This window comes from Pleurodeles waltl, chromosome 4_1 (genome assembly GCF_031143425.1).
Source record: "Pleurodeles waltl isolate 20211129_DDA chromosome 4_1, aPleWal1.hap1.20221129, whole genome shotgun sequence".
Lineage (NCBI taxonomy): Eukaryota > Metazoa > Chordata > Amphibia > Caudata > Salamandridae > Pleurodeles > Pleurodeles waltl.
In genome coordinates, this window is record NC_090442.1 from 786,051,794 (window position 1) to 786,074,611 (window position 22,818).

At 47.4% G+C, this 22,818-nt stretch overlaps 1 protein-coding gene across 2 annotated transcripts in view; it reads left to right on the forward strand.

The window, feature by feature from the left end:
- Nucleotides 1–22,818, forward strand: part of LOC138288176 (zinc finger protein 546-like) — a 689,754-nt gene that overhangs the window by 436,211 nt on the left and 230,725 nt on the right. For both annotated transcript variants that reach the window (XM_069229499.1, XM_069229500.1), the window contains exons 19-20: nucleotides 6,649–6,741; nucleotides 6,845–6,928. In XM_069229499.1, the coding sequence (XP_069085600.1) occupies nucleotides 6,649–6,741; nucleotides 6,845–6,928 (177 nt within the window). The remainder of the gene's footprint in view (nucleotides 1–6,648; nucleotides 6,742–6,844; nucleotides 6,929–22,818) is intronic.

Below are 22,818 nucleotides of genomic sequence, written 5' to 3' on the forward strand. Positions count from 1 at the left end.
CTTGAAGAAGGTGTCTTCCAGGAACTGGCAGTAGGACTGGGAGTTGAGCTTGACTCCATCCTCAACCCGAAAAGGCCCCACAAGCTCATCTTTGATGATACCAGCCCAAACCAGTACTCCACCTCCACCTTGCTGGCGTCTGAGTCGGACTGGAGCTCTCTGCCCTTTACCAATCCAGCCACGGGCCCATCCATCTGGCCCATCAAGACTCACTCTCATTTCATCAGTCCATAAAACCTTTGAAAAATCAGTCTTGAGATATTTCTTGGCCCAGTCTTGACGTTTCAGCTTGTGTGTCTTGTTCAGTGGTGGTCGTCTTTCAGCCTTTCTTACCTTGGCCATGTCTCTGAGTATTGCACACCTTGTGCTTTTGGGCACTCCAGTGATGTTGCAGCTCTGAAATATGGCCAAACTGGTGGCAAGTGGCATCGTGGCAGCTGCACGCTTGACTTTTCTCAGTTCATGGGCAGTTATTTTGCGCCTTGGTTTTTCCACACGCTTCTTGCGACCCTGTTGACTATTTTGAATGAAACGCTTGATTGCTCGATGATCACGCTTCAGAAGCTTTGCAATTTTAAGAGTGCTGCATCCCTCTGCAAGATATCTCTCTATTTTTTACTTTTCTGAGCCTGTCAAGTCCTTCTTTTGACCCATTTTGCCAAAGGAAAGGAAGTTGCCTAATAATTATGCACACCTGATATAGGGTGTTGATGTCATTAGACCACACCCCTTCTCATTACAGAGATGCACATCACCTAATATGCTTAATTGGTAGTAGGCTTTCGAGCCTATACAGCTTGGAGTAAGACAACATGCATGAAGAGGATGATGTGGTCAAAATACTCATTTGCCTAATAATTCTGCACTCCCTGTATGGTTGGAAATGTTTACAGTATAACCGGGTCCTGATCCGCCATTCACCACATAGAAGTCATCACTTGCTAGTTATCACTGGAACTCTGCATCAGGGTTCCAAATTATTGAATGCAAACGCGTATTTGCCGTCAAGAAGTGACCTGGTTTCCCTCTTAAGTTGTAGGGAAGGTGAATAGGTGAGTCCACCCAAAGTTAAACGTTGAGATCTAAACGTAACAGTTCTTGAATAGTGGTTAAATTCAAAGCAACTTCTTCAATTTGTTGTTCAATAAGAAAGGTCAATGCGCAATGCGCTGATGATCCAGAAATTCTTTATTACAAGGGTTTGAAAAAGCAGCCGCAAGTGTTTCACCCCTTTCAAGGCTGAGGGCTTAGAGTTTTCTCAAGGCTGCAAAAACAAGTGGCATAGTTCCTAGTTAATCCTTAGACCCTAAGGAGAAGTGTAACCATCACCCTGGTGTAACAGATTCTATTCAAAGAAAAAAGGATGAATAGCTGAGCACCCAGTGATCCAGAAGTAGCGAGAGGGATAGTCTTCGGCTTTATCCAGCAACAACTATAAATACCAGGAAATTACATCCCCAAAGTATGCATTCCCTACTAGTTGGTGAATGCTCACAGCAGGGAGTACAGACCGAACGAAAGGAAAGAAAAATTAAATATTCGAGATTCGCTCTTGCTGACATGGTATCTTAATATGCCAAAAGTAAATAAGACAATCTAAACATTTGTGCCATAATACAGAGCATAGAGAGAAAGGTGACCTAGCCAGAGAGAGCAAGAAATATAGGCCCTCATCCTCATGCACAGCACCAGAGGCTGGTTGGTATCCAACTAAATATCGGCTATATGATACCTCTGAATACGATAAGCATTATTGACTCGCATACATTATCCATAGGATTTTCAAACAGTATTAGAATGTGAGTACATCTGGATGTGAAAATATGTTCACTAAGTCCAACGTATATCGATAATGCATTTTCATTTATATCAGGCAATATTCTGTTTGCAAAGTTACATACAGTACCATGATGCATAAGTGAATTGAGACTAACCCTTCCCAAACATGCCATAATATTTAATTTCTGAAGTATTGGTGGGCATCTGGGCAAAACCAGGATATCTGGTAGAGACTTCTAGTTGCAGATTCCTTACCTTTGAATTTCCCCAGGCGTCAGACTGGATCTGGAAAAATTTTCTTCGAGCAGTAACTCTGCGTGCTGTCAGGTGGCGTCGGTCAACTCCGCGGGCGTTGTTTGCTTCTTGCTCGCCGTGGTGACGCAGTCGTATATAGGCACCACCCAGCCTACGCGCAGATCCGGAGAAGAGCTACCTCAGTCATTTTTTGACTATGTCGACATTTTTGTCGTATTATTGATGAGTTCGTACCCTTCGGTTTCAATGCCATCGGCTTCGGCCTCAGCTCCGGAGAGCCCCTCCGGATCCACTTGCAGATCCTTCCAGATGCTGGTCATGCCACAGCGTCCTTTCCCGGCGTCGTGTCAGACGTCAGTGCTCCCGACATTGGTTGGGCCCACAATCTATGTCAATCCCAGACAACCCGATCGACGCCGATTCCGTTCTCTATGGGCTCTCCTGAGCCCAGGGTTGATCCAGACCCTTATTCTTGTGGGTATGGATACGGGGAGAGTATGGAGGGGTTACTGGACCCTTTAGTATACAGCTTGACCCACAAATGGACTGGTTTCAGGATTTGAGTGATGCCAGTGGACTAGACACCTCCCCTGACACTGGTATGCTCTCTCCTCCTAGCGTGGCTATGGAGGAGGGTGCTTCTTACTCTGGTGGTGAGAAGGGCGGCTGAGGTCTTGGACCTCGAGCTTCCTTCTGTGGAGGTTAGGCCTAACATCCTAACCGACGTGCTTCATCCGGGGTCTTCCTCTTCCTGAGCCCCCTTTACCCTTCAATGAAGCACTGACAGAAGTCCTTTTGGGTTCATGGTCCAGACCCAGCACAGGGGCTTCTGTGAATAAGACGATTGCCCGCTGCCATCGGCCTGCGCCATCAGACCCAAAATTCCTGACCCAACACCCCACGCCTGAGAAGCTTGGCAACCAGGCCTCTTCTTCATCTGGCGCATTCCCTGCCGCACCCCCCGATAGGGAATCAAAAAGGCTGGATAATTTGGGCACACGTCTCTTCAGAGACAAGGCGGACTCGGCGCTCGAGTGCTTTAAGGATTCTTGAGCCATGGCCCGGTCCCTTGGCCTCGCGCCCACACCTAGACCCCAGCAGTCCGCCTTTTGCTCCTTTCATGGCTACCCGAACCCAACCGCGTCCTTTTCCACCTGGCCACAGATCCGTGCACGCTGTACAGTCCCAGCGCAGCCGCGCACCAAAAAGCCTTGCAGGACCGAACGGCCAAAGTAGCCATCCCTTCGGACCTGATTGTCCGGGCAGTAGGGCTTGGTAAGAGTGTGCAGAGATGCCCACGTTGCTACCTAACAGATACCCAGGACAGGAACGCCCGTGCTAGCGCTGTGGTAGCAGCAGTAGCTCTGGTGGAGTGAGCTCGTAAACCTTCAGGGGGTTTCTTTTTAGCTAGTGTGTAGCACATTTTGATGCATAAGTGTACCTATCTTGAAATGGTCCTCTTCTGCACCGCCTTCCTCTTCTTTGTACCCACATATCCCACAAAGAGTTGATCGTCCACCCGGAAGTCTTTGGTACAATTAAGATAGAACACTAACACTCTTTTTGGGTCCAGACGGTGGAGTCTCTCCTCTTCATAAGAGGGATGCGGGGGTGCATAAAAGGTAGGCAACATGATGGACTGTGCGACATGGAATGGTGTCACTACCTTGGGTAGAAAGGAGGCCCAGCACCGGGGATGGTATTGCTCAGGCATCTATTCAAAGGTAAGGAATCTGCAACTAGAAGTCTCTATCAGATGTACAAGTTACTTACCTTCGGTAACGAAATATCTGGTAGAGACATATTCTAGTTGCACATTCCTTACCGACCCACCCATCCTCCCCACACTGTGAACTGATTTCTAGGGACAGGAACTTTCCCTTAAGGACCCTAGTTTTGGCACACCACTTTGTGTTCTTCATGGCTCCGTGCTACTGGCGTGGAAAGTTGTGAAAAGAAACTGACGTCAGCACACCGGGGTGGTGCCTATATATGACTGCAAAGTAATCACGACGCCAACGACACCCACAGAGTCGACTGATGCCACTTGACGGCATGCAGAGGTACTGCTCAAAGAAAAATTCTCCGGATACAGTCGGACAGCTGGGGAAACTCAAAGGTAAGGATTCTGCAACTAGAATATGTCTCTACCAGATATTTTGTTATCGAAGGTAAGTAACTTGTACTTTAAACCCTCCCCGTTAACAGGCAGTTGGCACAATGGCATAGACCTGCTCCCAGAGATCTGAATTTTCTAGTACAGCACCCCATTCCAGCTTGGTAGTACAGGCATCCACAAGGTGCCTCAACCCTAATGCCTTTTCTGTGACCCCTCCTGATAGGGAGTCAAAACAAATTAAGACATTTGCTGAGCCCTAAGATCTGCTCACACATGTTGCCTCCTGGGCGGGTGGTACTCACGTGTTGTGGACAGGGTGGCGGATATCTTACAGGCTGTCCCTGATGATTTCCAACCAACCCTAGAGCGCCTTATCATGGATGGTCAAGATGCAGCAAAGTACTCAATTTGCTCAGGCTTTGACACAAACTGTCTGGGTAGAGCAGTCATGACATGCGTAGTACACCACCCATTTATTTGCACCACAGGCTTCTGTTTGGACATTCTACAATCCTTGATGGATATGCCTTTTGATGGCTCTAGGCTAGCAAAGGCAGACTCAACAAGGTGGTTCCAAATATTACCACCTCTCAGCACATTTTATTATGGATTGAAATCTGCTACTGGCCGGCTAAGAAACAGCCCCCAGAAGGTTTATGCCCTCACTGCACCAGAGCACAAGCTGCCACCACTGCTCTGACACGTGGTGTGCTGGTTCTGGGCATCTGCCGGGCTTCCATGTGGGCGTCCCTCCATATTTTCACAAAGCACTACTAATTGGACAGCCAAGTCTGGCACGACGGGCACTTCGCCATTCTGTCCTGCAGTAGTTTCTGGTCTGAGCCATTCCATAGACTCACCACTTGGGGAGGTACTGCTTTGGTGTCTATTAACTAGAGGCCTGATTCACAAAGGGTTTTCTTACACATGGCGGAGACATGCAGTCTTGACGCGGGCCACACACGTGGTGGAACATCTGCAATGAGAAACTGCAGTGCGGAGGTCCTGCCCCAAGTGTGGGCTCACCAGCACAACTGTGTTGCCTCTGCCTTTGTGAATCAAGGCCCTAGATGAAGAATCTACAGTTAGAAATCTCTAGCAGAAGGACAAGTTTACTGACCTTCAGTAACACTTTTTCTGGAAGAGACTCTAACCGCAGATTCCTCACCGATCTCCCATCCTCCCTGTTCTGTGGAATGGACTCATACATTAATAAGAACCCAATTGAGAGATCTGCACTCTGACATAATTCTGATTTCAGTGGGCTCTGCGTGTGACAATGTGGACAGAGATCAGAAGGAAACAGATTTATGCACTAGGGTGGCTAATGTATAGGGGCCTGACATCACAAATAGAGTGGGACAGATCCAGTGCAGAGCTCCATGACACCGCCCGTTGACGTGCAGCGGAATTGCTTTGGAAGTTTCTGGATCCAGTCTGGCACCTGGGGAAATTCACAAAGTGAGGAATCTTTTTGTTGATAGCCTCTATTGGAAAAGGGATTACTGAGGTGTGAGTAACTTGTTCTTTAAAGTGCTTCTTAGAGAGACACAAAAGATTGACATCTTCTCATGTGCTAAAAAAATTAATTTGTCAAAAATGGCCAGATTACACATTACTTAGATTTGTTAGTGTTGGGAAGCAGTTTGGTTATTCTCTCATCTTTGAATAGTCAAACCATTACAGATCTGAGGAGCAAATCTAATATTCTTCTCTTATCTCTATGTTTCAGAATGTGTTCAGCAGGCCATTTGCTTCCTCTGGTTTAAAGTCTGGTTAGACACCAAACAAACTTTCATAAAAATGGTTTCCAATCAAGTCCATATTCGCATTGTTGAACATGCATTTGTAATTATATTTATATACCGCTTCCTACCCCTGACAAGACGTGGTAGTGCTTTTCTTCTAATCACTTTTCAGAGAGTAGCATGCTACTCCAGAACACAATGTGTACAATTTCCATGTATAGCTTGGTTAAAGTTGCATTTTCAAGTACAAATAGACAATTTTATGTTCATTGTTACACTGTACTCACTATCCCTAACTTATTGGGCATTCCTACACAAATCTCTCTTTTACTGTTAAGTTAGATTCAGTTATATGACATGTAGAGGGTGACCAATATTCTCCATGCACTGATTCTGTTTAAGAATGGGTTAAAAAGACTGAAGACAGTGTGGTAACATATGCTTTCATATTTCCAGGTGCTCTTTTGTAATGTGAGACTCAATCAGTGTATGACCGCAAAAGAATAATAATTTACGCTAGCCTTTATGTGGAATGAATGTGTAATGGTGCATTACGGGTATTTGGTTAGTGATTGCGAGAAGGGACCAAGTGTGCTTTGCTGAGTGTCAGGTCTTGTCGTACAAGACTGAATGTTTTATACAAATAATCTGACATGTAAGCTTATAATGTGACTTGGAAGAGTGGTCTGCACATTAGCTGCTCTGATACAAATGGATACAAAGTACTAAGCATTCTTTTTGCTTTAGGCACCTTCATCCCTGGATGATTCCATAGTCCATGTTTCAGAAGAACAAAGTACTACATTAGGAGAGCATCAGAAGGAAGCTATTGACAAAACAGTGAGTGAAATCGACATTGTCTTTTGCATGAAAAGTGTGGAATACTTATACTCAGGAGTACATGAGTTTCATGTGAATGGTACTAAGTATGTCTTGTTCTCAGGTCCCTCTTACATGGACAGTTCATGTTTCTGAAGAGCAGAAGGAATGTTTAGAAGATCATCATAAGGAGTTCAGTGAAGAAGTGGTAAGTGAGATTAAACCTGTTTTAGAGATCATGATAGTCACTTGCATTTACCGGTCACACAGTGCAGCATCCTAGCTTTTGGAATTGCCTAGTATCCCATCTGTAGTCCTGATCACAGTGATTTGTCTATATACACTGGTTTTTAATTGGTAGCTCAGAAGTGAATTTGTTTATTTGCAAACGATTGGGATTACTTTATTTGGTAGTATAAAAAGCTGAGGTATTATTCTCAGCTGTTGTATAGAGCGGATCAGCCCAAGCTGCTGTTACAAGACCAATAAGTTATGTTAGGCAATCATCTATGTTCAGTTAAGTTACAGAGCAGTGTATGTTTTAGTTGTGGACTACAATTTTATTGTAATAAAACACATACAGTAACATGTATAAAAGTGAGAGCTAGGTTAAATAAAAAAGATTGCAGTTTCCAAGTTGTGGTATGTCTGGTTTATTTTAAGTATTTTTCTACATTAATGAAATGTCAGCTGCTTCAGGTAGAAAACAACGGACAAAGACATGGCAGCTAACAAACCTGCTGCTGGAAGAGTATTTATTTTCCACCTGAGCTTAGCCTGTAAACATGTGTTCGATGGCATCTGTCGCTGTAGATACGCATGTTCTGCAATAGCTCGCCATCTGGTGTTGGGCCGGAGTGTTACAAGTTGTTTTTCTTCGAAGAAGTCTTTCGAGTCACGGGACCGAGTGACTCCTCCTTTTGTCTCCATTGCGCATGGGCGTCGACTCCATCCTCGATTGTTTTTTTTCCGCCATCGGGTTCGGACGTGTTCCTGTCGCTCCGAGTTTCGGAACAGAAAAAATAGTTAATTTCGGAAGATTTTCGTCGGTATTGTTGCGTTCGGGATCGGCATACTTACATTCAACACCGCATCGAAGATCGAAGAGCTCCGGTGCCCTTCGGGGTAATTTTTCGATCCTCCGTCGGGGCCTGGTCGGCCCGACCGCGTGCTGAAGAACGCCGATGGAACGGACCCCGTTCCGTTTCTGCCCCAAATGCCACAATAAATACCCCTACACAGACCAACACTTGGTCTGCAACCTGTGCCTGTCACCTGAGCACAGCGAAGACACCTGCGAGGCCGGTCGTGCGTTCCGGTCCCGAAAAACACTCCGAGACCGTCGAGCCAGAAGACTTCAAATGGCGTCCGCACCGACAGCCCGACGGGAGTTCGAGCAACAGGAAGAGGAAGGTACCTTCTCGATCCAAGACTCAGACTCCGAAGGATTCGACGATACACAAACCGTGAGTAAGACGTCGAAAACCACACAAAGAAACATTTACAAGGCCCAGGGGACGCCACTGCCACCAGGCCATGGCTCAACCCATAAAATCGGTGACCGACCGTCGGCACCGAAAAAGGCCCAAACAGTGCCGAGATCGTCCGACTCCGGTCGAGACACCGGCACGCAGCCTTCTCGGGACCGAGAAAGTGCTGGAGACAAGCCTCGACACCGAGATGCCGGTGTGGACACGGCTCGACGCCGAGACAGCGGCACCGAAACAGATCGACGCCGAGAGGTTTCGGCCCCGAAAAGGAAAAAAGTCACCTCGGAGCCGAAAAAACACGCAGACAAAGTTTCGACGCCGAAACAAACTGCAAGCGACCCAGCTTCAGGCTCTTATACAGAAGAGCACTCGCTAACCTCCCAAATGCAGAAGCATAGGTTTGAGGAAGAGCTACAAGCAACTGATGCGGACCATACGCAAAAGCGTATCTTCATTCAGCAGGGGACAGGAAAAATAAGCACCCTTCCCCCCATTAGGAGAAAGAGAAGGTTGGAGTTCCAGACGGAACAAGCACCACAACCAAAAGTGGTGAAAAGAGTTACACCACCACCCTCTCCTCCGCACGTGATTAACGTTTCACCAGCACAAACGCCATCACACTCCCCAGCTCACACCACCATGAGCCAGGGTGACCAAGACCAGGACGCATGGGACCTATACGACGCCCCAGTGTCATATAACAGCCCAGAGGCATACCCTACAAAACCATCTCCACCAGAAGACAGCACCGCGTACTCTCAGGTGGTGGCTAGAGCAGCACAATTTCACAACGTAAGCCTCCACTCAGAACAGGTCGAGGATGATTTCTTGTTCAACACACTCTCCTCCACCCACAGCTCCTACCAAAGCCTGCCTATGCTCCCTGGTATGCTCCGGCACGCAAAAGACATATTTAAGGACCCGGTCAAAAGTAGGGCAATCACACCAAGGGTGGAAAAAAAGTATAAGCCGCCTCCTACAGACCCGGCTTTCATCACAACACAGCTGCCACCAGACTCTGTTGTTGTAGGAGCAGCTAGGAAAAGGGCCAACTCTCACACATCTGGAGATGCACCACCCCCAGATAAAGAAAGCCGCAAGTTTGATGCAGCTGGTAAAAGAGTCGCAGCACAAGCTGCAAACCAGTGGCGCATCGCGAACTCCCAGGCACTACTTGCGCGCTATGACAGAGCCCACTGGGACGAGATGCAACATCTCATTGAACATCTGCCCAAAGACTTCCAAAATAGGGCAAAACAAGTGGTTGAGGAGGGACAGGCCATCTCCAACAACCAGATCCGCTCCTCCATGGACGCTGCAGATACAGCTGCACGGACAATTAATACATCTGTAACTATCAGAAGGCATGCATAGCTCCGAACGTCTGGATTTAAACCAGAGATTCAACAAGCAGTTCTCAATATGCCTTTTAATGAAAAAGAACTGTTCGGTCCAGAAGTGGACACAGCGATTGAGAAACTCAAAAAAGATACGGACACTGCTAAAGCCATGGGCGCACTCTACTCCCCGCAGAGCAGAGGGAATTACAGCTCATTCCGTAAAACGCCCTTTCGAGGGGGGTTTCGGGGTCAAAGCACACAAGCCAGCACCTCACAAGCCACACCGTCCAGTTACCAAGGACAGTATAGAGGAGGTTTTCGGGGACAATATAGAGGAGGGCAATTCCCTAGAAATAGAGGAAGATTCCAAAGCCCCAAAACCCCTACTACTAAACAGTGACTCACATGTCACTCACCCCCTCCACACAACACCAGTGGGGGGACGAATAGGTCATTATTACAGAGCATGGGAGAAAATCACTACAGACACTTGGGTTCTAGCAATTATCCAACATGGTTACTGCATAGAATTTCTACAGTTCCCTCCAAACATACCACCAAAAGCACAAAATTTAACAACACACCATTCCAATCTCCTAGAGATAGAAGTGCAGGCACTATTGCAAAAGAATGCAATCGAATTAGTGCCAAACACACAAATAAACACAGGAGTTTACTCACTGTACTTTCTGATACCAAAGAAGGACAAAACACTGAGACCAATCCTAGACCTCAGAGTAGTCAACACTTTCATCAAATCAGACCACTTCCACATGGTCACACTACAAGAAGTATTGCCATTGCTAAAGCTGCACGACTACATGGCAACTTTAGACCTCAAGGATGCTTATTTCCATATACCAATTCACCCATCGCACAGGAAATACCTAAGGTTTGTATTCAAAGGAATACATTACCAATTCAAGGTACTGCCTTTCGGATTAACAACCGCACCAAGAGTCTTTACCAAATGTCTAGCGGTAGTCGCTGCACACATCAGAAGGCAGCAAATACATGTGTTCCCATATCTAGACGACTGGCTAATCAAGGCCCATTCGTTAATAGAGTGCTCAAATCACACAAATCATATCATACAAACCCTCTTCAAACTAGGGTTCACCGTCAATTTCACAAAATCCAAAATTCGGCCACGCAAGGTACAACAATACCTGGGAGCCATAATAGACACATCAAAAGGAGTAGCCACTCCAAGTCCACAAAGAATTCAAAATTTCAACACCATCATACAACGCATGTATCCAACACAAAACATACAAGCAAAGATGGTATTACAACTCCTAGGCATGATGTCATCATGCATAGCCATTGTCCCAAACGCAAGACTGCACATGAGGCCCTTACAACAATGCCTAGCATCACAGTGGTCTCAAGCACAGGGTCACCTTCTAGATCTGGTGTTAATAGACCGCCAAACTTACCTCTCGCTTCTGTGGTGGAACAACATAAATTTAAACAAGGGGCGGCCTTTCCAAGACCCAGTGCCACAATACGTAATAACAACAGATGCTTCCATGACAGGGTGGGGAGCACACCTCGATCAACACAGCATACAAGGACAATGGAACGTACATCAAACAAAACTGCATATCAATCACCTAGAACTTCTTGCAGTTTTTCAAGCACTAAAAGCTTTCCAACCAATAATAGTTCACAAATACATTCTCGTCAAAACAGACAACATGACAACAATGTATTATCTAAACAAGCAGGGAGGGACGCACTCCACGCAGTTAAGCATGTTAGCACAAAAAATTTGGCATTGGGCAATTCACAACCAAATTCGCCTAATTGCACAGTTTATACCAGGGATACAAAATCAACTCGCAGACAATCTCTCTCGAGATCACCAACAGGTCCACGAATGGGAAATTCACCCCCAAATACTGAACACTTATTTCAAACTCTGGGGAACACCTCAGATAGACTTGTTTGCGACAAGGGAGAACGCAAAATGCCAAAACTTCGCATCCAGATACCCACACAAACAATCCCAAGGCAATGCCCTATGGATGAACTGGTCAGGGATATTTGCTTACGCTTTTCCTCCTCTCCCTCTCCTTCCTTACCTGGTAAACAAACTCAGTCAAAGCAAACTCAAACTCATATTGATAGCACCAACTTGGGCAAGGCAACCCTGGTACACAACGCTGCTAGACCTATCAGTGGTACCCTGCATCAAATTGCCCAACAGGCCAGATCTGTTGACACAGCACAACCAAAAGATCAGACACCCAGATCCAGCATCGCTGAATCTAGCAATCTGGCTCCTGAAATCCTAGAATTCGGGCACTTACAACTTACCCAAGAATGTATGGAAGTCATAAAACAAGCAAGAAGGCCATCCACCAGGCACTGCTATGCAAGTAAATAGAAGAGATTTGTTTGCTACTGCCATATTAATCAAATACAACCATTACACACAACTCCAGAACATGTAGTGGGTTACTTGCTTCACTTACAAAAATCTAACCTAGCTTTCTCTTCCATTAAGATTCACCTTGCAGCAATATCTGCATACCTGCAGACTACCTATTCAACTTCCCTATATAAAATACCAGTCATTAAAGCATTCATGGAGGGCCTTAGGAGAATTATACCACCAAGAACACTACCTGTTCCTTCATGGAACCTAAATGTTGTCCTAACTAGACTTATGGGTCCACCTTTTGAACCCATGCACTCCTGCGACATACAGTTCCTAACCTGGAAGGTGGCATTTCTCATCGCCATTACTTCCCTGAGAAGAGTAAGCGAAATTCAGGCGTTTACTATACAGGAACCTTTTATACAACTACACAAAAATAAAGTCGTCCTAAGGACCAATCCTAAATTTTTGCCAAAGGTTATTTCACCGTTCCATCTAAATCAAACAGTGGAACTTCCGGTGTTCTTTCCACAGCCAGATACCGTAGCTGAAAGGGCACTACATACATTAGATGTCAAAAGAGCATTAATGTATTACATTGACAGAACAAAGAACATCAGAAAGACTAAACAACTCTTTATTGCATTTCAAAAACCTCATGCAGGAAACCCAATTTCAAAACAAGGTATAGCCAGATGGATAGTTAAATGCATCCAAATCTGCTACCTTAAAGCTAAACGACAGCTGCCCATTACACCAAGGGCACACTCAACCAGAAAGAAAGGTGCTACCATGGCCTTTCTAGGAAACATCCCAATGCAAGAAATATGTAAGGCAGCCACATGGTCTACGCCTCACACATTCACCAAGCACTACTGTGTAGACGTGCTATCCGCACAACAAGCCACAGTAGGTCAAGCTGTATTAAGGACATTATTTCAGACTACTTCCACTCCTACAGGCTGATCCACCGCTTTTGGGGAAATAACTGCTTACTAGTCTATTGCAGAACATGCGTATCTACAGCGACAGATGCCATCGAACTGAAAATGTCACTTACCCAGTGTACATCTGTTCGTGGCATCAGTCGCAGTAGATTCGCATGTGCCCACCCGCCTCCCCGGGAGCCTGTAGCAGTTTGGAAGTTACCTTCAATTATTTATATATGTATCATCTCAACCTTAAATAAGTGCATACTTAGTCACTCCATTGCATGGGCACTATTACTACAATTCAACTCCTACCTCACCCTCTGCGGGGAAAAACAATCGAGGATGGAGTCGACGCCCATGCGCAATGGAGACAAAAGGAGGAGTCACTCGGTCCCGTGACTCGAAAGACTTCTTCGAAGAAAAACAACTTGTAACACTCCGGCCCAACACCAGATGGCGAGCTATTGCAGAACATGCGAATCTACTGCGACTGATGCCACGAACAGATGTACACTGGGTAAGTGACATTTTCATTATTGTTCTTCTGCTGTGTCCAAGTTCAGTTTGATCTCTGGTTTGATTGCATTTCCTAACCGTTAGCTCTGACCCTTCCTACGTAAGCTCTTTTCTCTGCTTTGGACTTCACTGTTGAATTTTAAAGTTGAAATGTTCCTACCTATGCCAAAGGGGGCCTTTCTCCGAGTGTCCAGTGTCCTCTGACTGCTGATGGCTCCTTGTGGTGAGATCTGTATTGCTCCCAAACAGTGGATAAAGGTCTTGGGTATGAAGAAGTGTTTTTCTTCCTTGAGCATAGTTACCTGGGGGGCTGTGTCCAGACCCTTTCTGAGCATCAAAGGATGGACTCCCTGTCACCTACAGATGTACCTCACACCTAGGCCTACCTCCCTTTTGTCTTGCTAATCATCGTGGCTCCATTCACAGTGGAAGAGGTGAGCTGCTTCAGAACTAGTTTGGAGTTTCCACATGGGAGGCTTTTCCCATACCTCTGGGTGGGTACCAGGAGCTCTGAACAGGGGAAGAAAGGTTCTGCCATGTTGAATTTAGGTAGAAAGGGGCACTGGTAGATGGGTTACAGTAAAACACACAGGAGGTGCTGCATAACTGGGTAGGACTTCACCTAGGAACTTACACCCAGTTGGTTAGGGGGTGACCAGGACGTCTTCCCAGCTGAAGGAGGTCTGGCTTCCAGAAAAGATTCTAAGTCTGAACGTAGTGGACTTCATCTAGACCGACTTCAAGCCTTCTGTTTTTACAAATTGGTTTGAGATTTTTCGGTTGTTGTGTTTTCAGTTTATTACGTTTTGAGTGCTGCATAAGTACTTTACACATTGCCTCTGTGTTCATCTTGACTGCTTTTCAGCCATGCTACCAGAAGGGTAAACAGAAGGGTAGTGACTTTTGTGGTTCACCCTGACAAGGATTGTCTTTATTATGTGAGGTGGGTTCTAACACCCTTTAACTAATACTCTAAGTTTTTACCGCTATACACTAAATCCAGAATCTTGATGAGAGGCTTTGGCCCACTAACCTCACATGGAACAAGCAGCACCTAAAGACCAAAACTGCACTGTGTTACCTGTAGAGTGCTACTTTTTTTGGGGCTATCACTCACATGAGAGAGAAGCTTTAAAAGAAAAATGTTAGTTCAGCTACTCTTTCTGATAGGAATCATATTGCATATTTTTTTTTAAAACGTATTTCTCATGGATACTCCAGAGCACCACACCTGTTTTCTTCACTTGTGAAGAGCTGTTTTTCTCGACTTCATTTTGTGGATGTCATAACTGAATACAATAGAGTTTTAGCCCTGAAGGGACTGTCACAGATTAACATTTCTGATAGATCCCCATGAAGTGTGACTCAGGTGCTTGGGTTTATCACACGATTCTAAAGCCTGCAACGACTCCATCCTTATCACCCCAAAAAGCATCCTTTAATCGATAGGTGAAGATCTGTGTGTAAGAGCTCCAAGAAGGCTGCACGGAGGTCCCTCTCCACGTCAAAGTCTAGAGCACGGACCCATTCATGAAGCCATTACAGAGATTGAAATCTTCTGGTATGTGCAAGAAAAAACATAAGAAGTCCAAGTGGGACTTGGTCCATTCCTGTTACTCTCTGAAGAAGGGGCAAAGGCATCACTGTGCCTCACAGTCTCAATCCAAATCAGAGGAGCTACCTCCATTTCTGCTCCTGATGCACCCTGAGTATCCAGCTCTGTCTGCAGCCGTGCAGCAAGTCAAAGCTTTGTATATTTGCCATTCTTCCGGATCCCTCGGGTGTGCCTATGGGGCTGTAAGGAAACACCTCTTTTTGTGTGGTCACCCCAAGGTTTATTGATTGCCGCTGCTTGTTTTTTGATTTGAGAGTGCACTGAGGCCTGCTAACCAGACCTCAGTGCCAGTGCCCTGATGGTAAAACGTGTTTGGCACATTGACTATACTCAATTGGCATGGCTAACTTACCTGTAAGTCCCTAATATGAGGTACCCAGAGGCCTTGAATTTAGGGGCTCACCCCAGTTATTGCAGCACTGGTTGTGCCAACCTAGGTGTGACAAAGGGTAAACAAGCCTCCTAGTCTGAATTGCAGACTTGATGAGTTATTTCGAACTGCTAGCCCGAACTGGCCATTTAAAGCCATGGCAAAGTCAAATCTTTCCCTGAAACATGTGTGTCACCCCTGTAGCAGCCTCTTGAGCCCTAAGACAGGGTGCAACATATTCTCTGGGCAGAGTATGTATTCTGCGTGTTCTGGCAGTAAAAACGCAAAATTGACATTGTTACTGTGAAATGACTTGGTCGCCTCATTGGCGAGTGCAGGGTTACACGTTGACCTCTCAGATGTGCTAACTCCTGAACGGTGTGACCAGAATTGATACCCCAAGGTATCAAACAACTTGTTACAATATGCCTGACTTAATTCTCCAGTTGAAATTAATGTAACCAGTTACAGTGTGCAACTTTTACAAAGTTCCCACTTTGTTGCCTTCAAACTCATGTGCTCTTAACGGTTACACAAAGAACTTGAACCTGAGACAGCTTTCTTCCGTCATAGGGAGACTTGCTAATGACTCACAGAAAGGAGACAATATGGGCCAGCACCAGAGAGAGGTGTTGCCTCCCTCTTCCAGGAAGCCACACAGGTGTTGGCCCAAAAGGTGTTCTTCAAAGCTGAACCACCTTTGAAGAGCAAATGTCGAACTATTTGGAGAGGGGCAGTTCCATTGTTTAGGTAGAATGAGATGGAGATCATGCTGTCAAACTGTTTTTGTTCAAGGACGAGTAGTCCCCTTAGTAGCCGTACCTCTGGGGGCTAGGGAGCTCTGAACACTGAGAGAGGGGTTCTTCCTGGTTAGGAGAAGGTATAATGGTGCCCATTGGGATGGCCAGATGCCTCACTTCCCAGTACCCAGTAGTCCCTTTGCAACTGATCTGAGAGCACTTTATGAACGTAAATAGGGCAGCCAAGGCACCCCAGAACTCAGATTTCATCTGGGCTGGCAGAAGGACTGGAGGACTTCCCTGCTGCACTGTGGAACCCGCAAAGTGAGGGTGCTTGGGAGTGGTCTACACCTGCTGAACCTGGTGGCTAGCAGGGGAAAGGGACTGTTACTGCTGTGTACTGCTCTTGGAGAAGCCATCTCCAGAGCCCAGCCAAAGCAAAGAAACCCCAAGTGTCAGTTGTCAGACCTCCTGTTAAAAGCAAAGGGCCCCAACTGCTGCGAAGCCTGCCTCGGCAAGTTGGTAGCCCAGAATCTTCCGACCGTTGCCAACTGCCACTGGATCACAGAGACCAAGACCCAATGCTCAAAGTTGCATCTGAGTCCTCTGAGCCCCGGGGAGACGTTGAAGTGCAGCTTGGTCACCCAGAAGTCGGGTTATAGTCCAGGATGGATTTGTCAGTAATCGCAACACCTGGCACAGTAGCCCAGTGGGGACTGGCTTTCTGCCAGCACCGAGAGGACGTCGACCATGTGATCAGAACGGCTTTACCCCTTTCATAGACCAAGGAAAAGTCTCAAGAAGACCCCATTCGACTACATCTCATATACTACATCCCATACATCAGGACCACTTCCATAAGAATCAATTGCAAGGGGGATAAAGTGCCTGGCACTGCTTGGAGCCGGTTTCACCTTGAAAGTACCAGATTCTAAGGACCTCACTGGTCCCCCTGACTGGCTCCTTACTGGAGTTGGTCTAAAGTGACTCTAAGTGACCGGGAAAAACTAGCCCAACTTTTTGGTAAAAAAGTTTCTCTGTGCTAAATTTGTTGAATTTGTCAATTCTTGTTCACAGTTTAGTGAAATGCTTTGATTTCCTATACCTTGTAAATTCTATATCTCCAGAACCATCTAGTGGATCTTTTTAGTTGTTGTGTCTAAAAATACATAAAAATAGTCTATTTTTATAAACTGATGTTGAATTTCTTTAGTGTCTTGTTAAGTTCCTCAGTGATTTTGATGCGGTTAAAATGCTTTACACTTGTTCCTTTATGTAAGCCTTGCTGCTCAGAGCTATCCAGGGTTGAGCTGAAGGTTTGACAAATGAAAACTACTTGTCCTCGAGGGGTTGGTAAGTGTATTACACAGTCACACAACCACACTATATAATACATCCTCTTTCCTCACTGGGGTCCAAGAATCCTTGGGTCTTCTAGTCAGGTTACTGCTGGCAGGTTTGCCCTTGGCGCCCAATCATCTGTCCCACAGCAACTGGCTCGAAACCTCTTTTGAGATCTCTTGGTGGAACACAGACAGCCATCCCGGAGCTGGATCAGCTACTTTCCGCAGGAGTGGCAAAATATTGCATCTGTCAAATGGGCCCTGCAGATTGTCCTAAGGGGCTACACTCCACCATTAATTTCCACTCCACTGCTCCTATCACCTTCAGTGGAAAACCTACCGGAGGACCATCTGTCTATCACACTCTAAAAAGGGAGGCCGTTTTGTTCAAATGAGCAATAGAAAGTGTACAGCATCTTAAGTGCGGACTGATTGTTATTCCCTTTACTTTCTTACGTCCAAGAAGCACAGGACGGAAGTCTCCATCTTATTCTTGATCTTCAACCCCTTGTGCCTTCTTGCGCAAATTCCAAATGCTTACTTTGCCCAGGTTCTTCTGCCCTGGAGACTAAGGCGGTCATTCTGACCTTGGCGGACGGTGGAGGCCGTCCGCCAAGGTAGCGCCGTCAGAACACCGCACCGCGGTCGAATGACCGCGGCGGTGATTCTGACATTTGCCCTGGGCTGGCGGGCGGCCGCCAAAAGACCGCCCGCCAGCCCAGGGCAAATCAACCTTCCCACTAGGATGCCGGCTCAGAATTGAGCCGGCGGAGTGGGAAGGTGCGACGGGTGCAGTTGCACCCGTCGCGTATTTCAGTGTCTGCTGGGCAGACACTGAAATACTTTTTGGGGCCCTCTTACGGGGGCCCCTGCCGTGCCCATGCCATTGGCATGGGCACGGCAGGGGCCCCAAGGGGCCCCGCGGCACCCCCTACCGCCATCCTGTTCATGGCGGGAGAGCCGCCATGAACAGGATGGCGGTAGGGGGTGTCTGAATCCCCATGGCGGCGGAGCGTGCTCCGCCGCCATGGAGGATTCAGACGGGCAGCGGAAAGTCGGCGGTAGCCCGCCGGCTTTCCGCTTCTGGCCGCGGCTGAACCGCCGCAGTCAGAATGCCCAGCGGTGCACCGCCAGCCTGTTGGCGGTGCTACCGCCGACCTCCGCCATGGCGGTAATTACCGCCAGGGTCAGAATGACCCCCTAAATGTTACTGTTGAACCTAAATGATGCTTATTTCTTCATCCTCGTCCTGCATGCTCAGACATTACCTGCAGTTTGCAGTGTGTGTTAAACACTTTTAGTTTGCTGTGCTTCTTTTTGGCCTCAGCAGTTCCCCTCTGGTCTTTACAACAGTGATTGCATGGTCGCTACTGCCTGCCTGAGAAAATCAGGGGTACTAGTCTTTTCTTACCTTGATGACTGACTGCTGACGATGGGCTTGTCACAATCAGTCTCCGACCTCCTCCAAATGACATTGAACCTGCTGACAACTCTGAGGTTCTCAGTCAATTTGCCAAAGTCACACCTGACTCCTTCGCAGGGGCTCTGCTTTATGGGTGCCATCCTGTATATGTTGCTGTTTTATACCTTTCCTGCAGATGAACAAGCAGTTATCCCAGTGTTTCAGCCTCTGTCTTGGGTCTCAGAAAGAATGGCTTAGAGGCTTCTTTGCCTGTTGTCTCCCGCACTCCAGCATTCTGCTTGCCGATTATGCTAAATGGCATATTCAAGCTTTGCACTGGAACCTAATGTCTCAATGGGCCCAGCACCAGGGGAATCTGTCGGACTCCATCCAGGTGTTGGAGGAAAGTCCAAAGGAATAGTGGTGTTGGCTGCTCATCTGATGTTTGACAGTGGCAATCTCCTCTTCCTGAGCCATCCAGAGTTGACTGTGATGACAGGTGTAATTCATGTCTACGTTTAGTGTATATTTACTTAAAATTATTACATAATATACCAAAAATGTGTTTAGAATAAAAGAAATAACATCAAAATATTTAAAAGAGCACAAGTAATAATATATAACATTGTTCATTGTTGCATAAAGATGACGAAAATTCAGATCGTAAAGATTGCAAGACTGTCAACTAAAACCCCAGGGAAAAAATTACTTTGTGTGATGGTAGCAGCAAGCATTAAGGAACCGCAAAGATTAAAACCTTCTGATCAGCGTCTATTCGCCATCCTCTGTGCAGCTCGACCTGTTTGCTGCTGCCCCTGTTTTGAGCGAACTTTGAGTCTGCCTGACTCTGTTCGAGGCCCATTCCTGGTGGCCTAACGGCCATCTGCATGTAAGTATCTTGTTGTCTCTCTTTACTCCTGCTTTTTACTTCTGCTTATTTTTCTGTCATTTTTATTTCATTTGGTTTTCTTTCTTGTCTCTTTCTCTCTCCTTTCACTCTCCCAGAGTTTTCCTGTGCCGCTGCTGCCCCTGCAAAGCGCTTTCCCACCCTCCCAGCTGACTGGACCCCCCCCACCTCCATTCCCTTCTTCATTGTGGCCGCTGTGTGGCTGCGCGCAGCGGGCATGGCGCTGGTGTGCCAAAGGCAAGCCAATCTGCACCCATCTGCGCCCGTCCGAGCCTGGACCCCGTGCAGCGACACGACCCCTGGCCCTCCAAACTTCCAACACGAAGACCCTCCATGCGCTGAACACAGGATGATCTGCCGCCTTCCGTCTCGCATCACCCAGAAATAGCCACCACATCCTCACCCTCCACCAAACACCGGACCCTCTCCTCATGGAACCATCGAACACCAACCCAGAGCGTCTCAGCTGCATCCTCCTCAGCATTCGCTCCCTCCACAAACACACTGTAGAACTCTTGGACCTACTTGACTCCACCTGCCTAGACATCACCTTCTTCACTGACACTTGGGCAAACCCAGCATCTGCACCGGACATCAGCAGCGACTACAAACTGCTCTGCAAAGACCAGCCTTCTTGCCCAGCCATTGTACACAGATCCTCCCTCCGCATGACAATCAACGTAGAAGACAACACGCCCCTCATGTAGCACCTCCACTTCCAGATACAAGCCACACCCAATTCAACCTTCCACAGCACCCTCATCTACAGGCCACCCGGCCCGTCCAGCCTTCAGTGACTCCCTCGTCGACATCATTTCTCCTAATGTTCCAGCCTCTTTGACCTACTTCCTCCTTGGCGACCTCAACTAACACATTGACTGCAGTGATGACGCCAACACCGCTTCCCTGCTCGACAACTTCACCACAATAGGACTTAAGCTACTGGTCACCTCGCCCACACACATTGCAGGACACATGCTTGACATCATCTTTTCCACCATCAACAACATCACCGTAGACAACACCTCCACACTTCACTGGAGCAACCCCATTGTATCCATTTCACCATCACCTCACCGACCATCCACATCCACACACTCTGAGCCCCAAGCAGAAAATGGAACCGGCTCATTGAGAAACAGCTTTCCAACACCCTCAGCGATTCTCCCCCACCCCTCACCACAGACATTAACACCTTGGCACGGAACTTCAACCGATAGATCTCCGAATGTGCCAACACCCTAGCACCTCTCCGTAAGACCTCAGCCAAACACCACCGCAAGAAGGCCAGCTGGTTCTCCCCTGCACTCCAGGACTCCAGACAGCTAGAGAAAATATGGAGGGAACAGCAAGTCCCCGAAGATTTCGAGGCTTTCAAAGCAGCCACCAAATCCCACCATCACCTCATCAGAGTCAACAGGAAAGCTGACTTGCAGGACCCCATCAACACCATCACTCAACATCAAAGAACTGTTCGCTGTGGTTAAAGAGTTTGTCAACCCCCAATCAGAAACAGTAAGCATCCCTCCATCTGAAGACCTCTGCGACAGGCTAGCCAACTTCTTCCTCTTGAAAATCAAAAACATATATGACAGCTTTGGATCCCAATACCCTCCGAGCCCTCCAACAACTCCCCCAGATCCATCCCATCAAACCACCACGGACTATACCGCTGGACCACCTTCATCACAGACAAGACCTGCACTATCATGAGCAGCATCTACTCCGGAGCCCCTATGGACCCCTGTCCTTAACACATTTTCAACAAGGCCAACACATCCATCGCTCCTGAGCTCCCTGACACCCTCAACTGTTCCATAGAGACAGCCACTTTCCCAGAGGACTGGAAGCACAATGAGATTGGCTCGCTGTTGAAGAAACCCATGGCTGACCCCCTGGACCTCAAGAATTACCGCCCCTTCTCTCTACTGCCTTGCCCAGCTAAGGTCATTCGAAAAGGCCATCAACGCTCAGATCCGTAAGAACATTGTGGACAACAACATCCTGGACACCTCTCAATCAGGCTTCAGGAGCAATCACAGCATGGAGACCGCGCTCCTTGCCGCCACAGATGACATCCACTCGCTCCTTGACCTCGGCCCCTCCAGGCGTTGTTGTGGAGGGGTGGAGAGGTCAGCCCAGGGTGGGCACTTGCTCAGAACCACCTGGGGATCCTCTCTAGCTGGTTGGGCCACCTGTACACGAGTTGTGAGTGTCTGGTGCAGAGTGGTCAGGACTCACGCATTCGGGGTGAGGCTGGAGTCCTTGGCTGTTGGTTTTTCTTGGACAGGGCAGCTCTCCTCTGGAGTTCTTTGTCCTTTTGGGTGCAGGGCAGTCTGCTGGAGCTTGGCAGGGGTCTCTGGCCCTGCTGGACACGTTGCTGTTCTTTTGCAGGTTCTTTGAAGCAGAAGACAGGCTGGTAGGCCTGGGGCCAATACAGTTGTCGTCCCACTTCTTCTCCGCCGGGTGTTTCAGCTAAGCAGGCCTTTTTCTTCTTGTCTGGTCCCCAGGAATCTGGTGATCTGGGTTCAGGGAAGCCCTTAAATACAATATTTAGGGGTGTTACAGGGGCCAGAGGGCAGTAGCCAATAGCCACTGTCCCTGTGGGTGGCTACACCCTTCTTATGTCCACTTCCTTTGGGGAAGGGGACACAGACCTAACCCTGTTGGTGCCTGTCCTCCAAACCAAGATGGATGATTCTGCAGGGAGGAGGTCACTTCAGCTTTGGACATCTTAGGGGTGGTCCCAGCTGAAGTGGTCACTCCTCCTTGTTTTCCTTAAGACAAACTCCCAGTCCATATACTTAATATGGTCACACTGCTCTTATAATGTATAAGTATGGACTTAGACACTGAAGGGGCATATTGCTCAGGCAGCTATGCCTTCACCCGTGGTATAGTGCACCCTGCCTTAGGGCTGTAAGGCTTGCTACAGGGGTGACTTACCTATGCCAAAGGCAGTGTTTTTTGGTTATGGCACCCTGAGAGGGATGCCATGTCGACTTTGCCTTTTTCTCCCCACCTTCACACACAATCTGCAATGGCAGTGTGCATGTG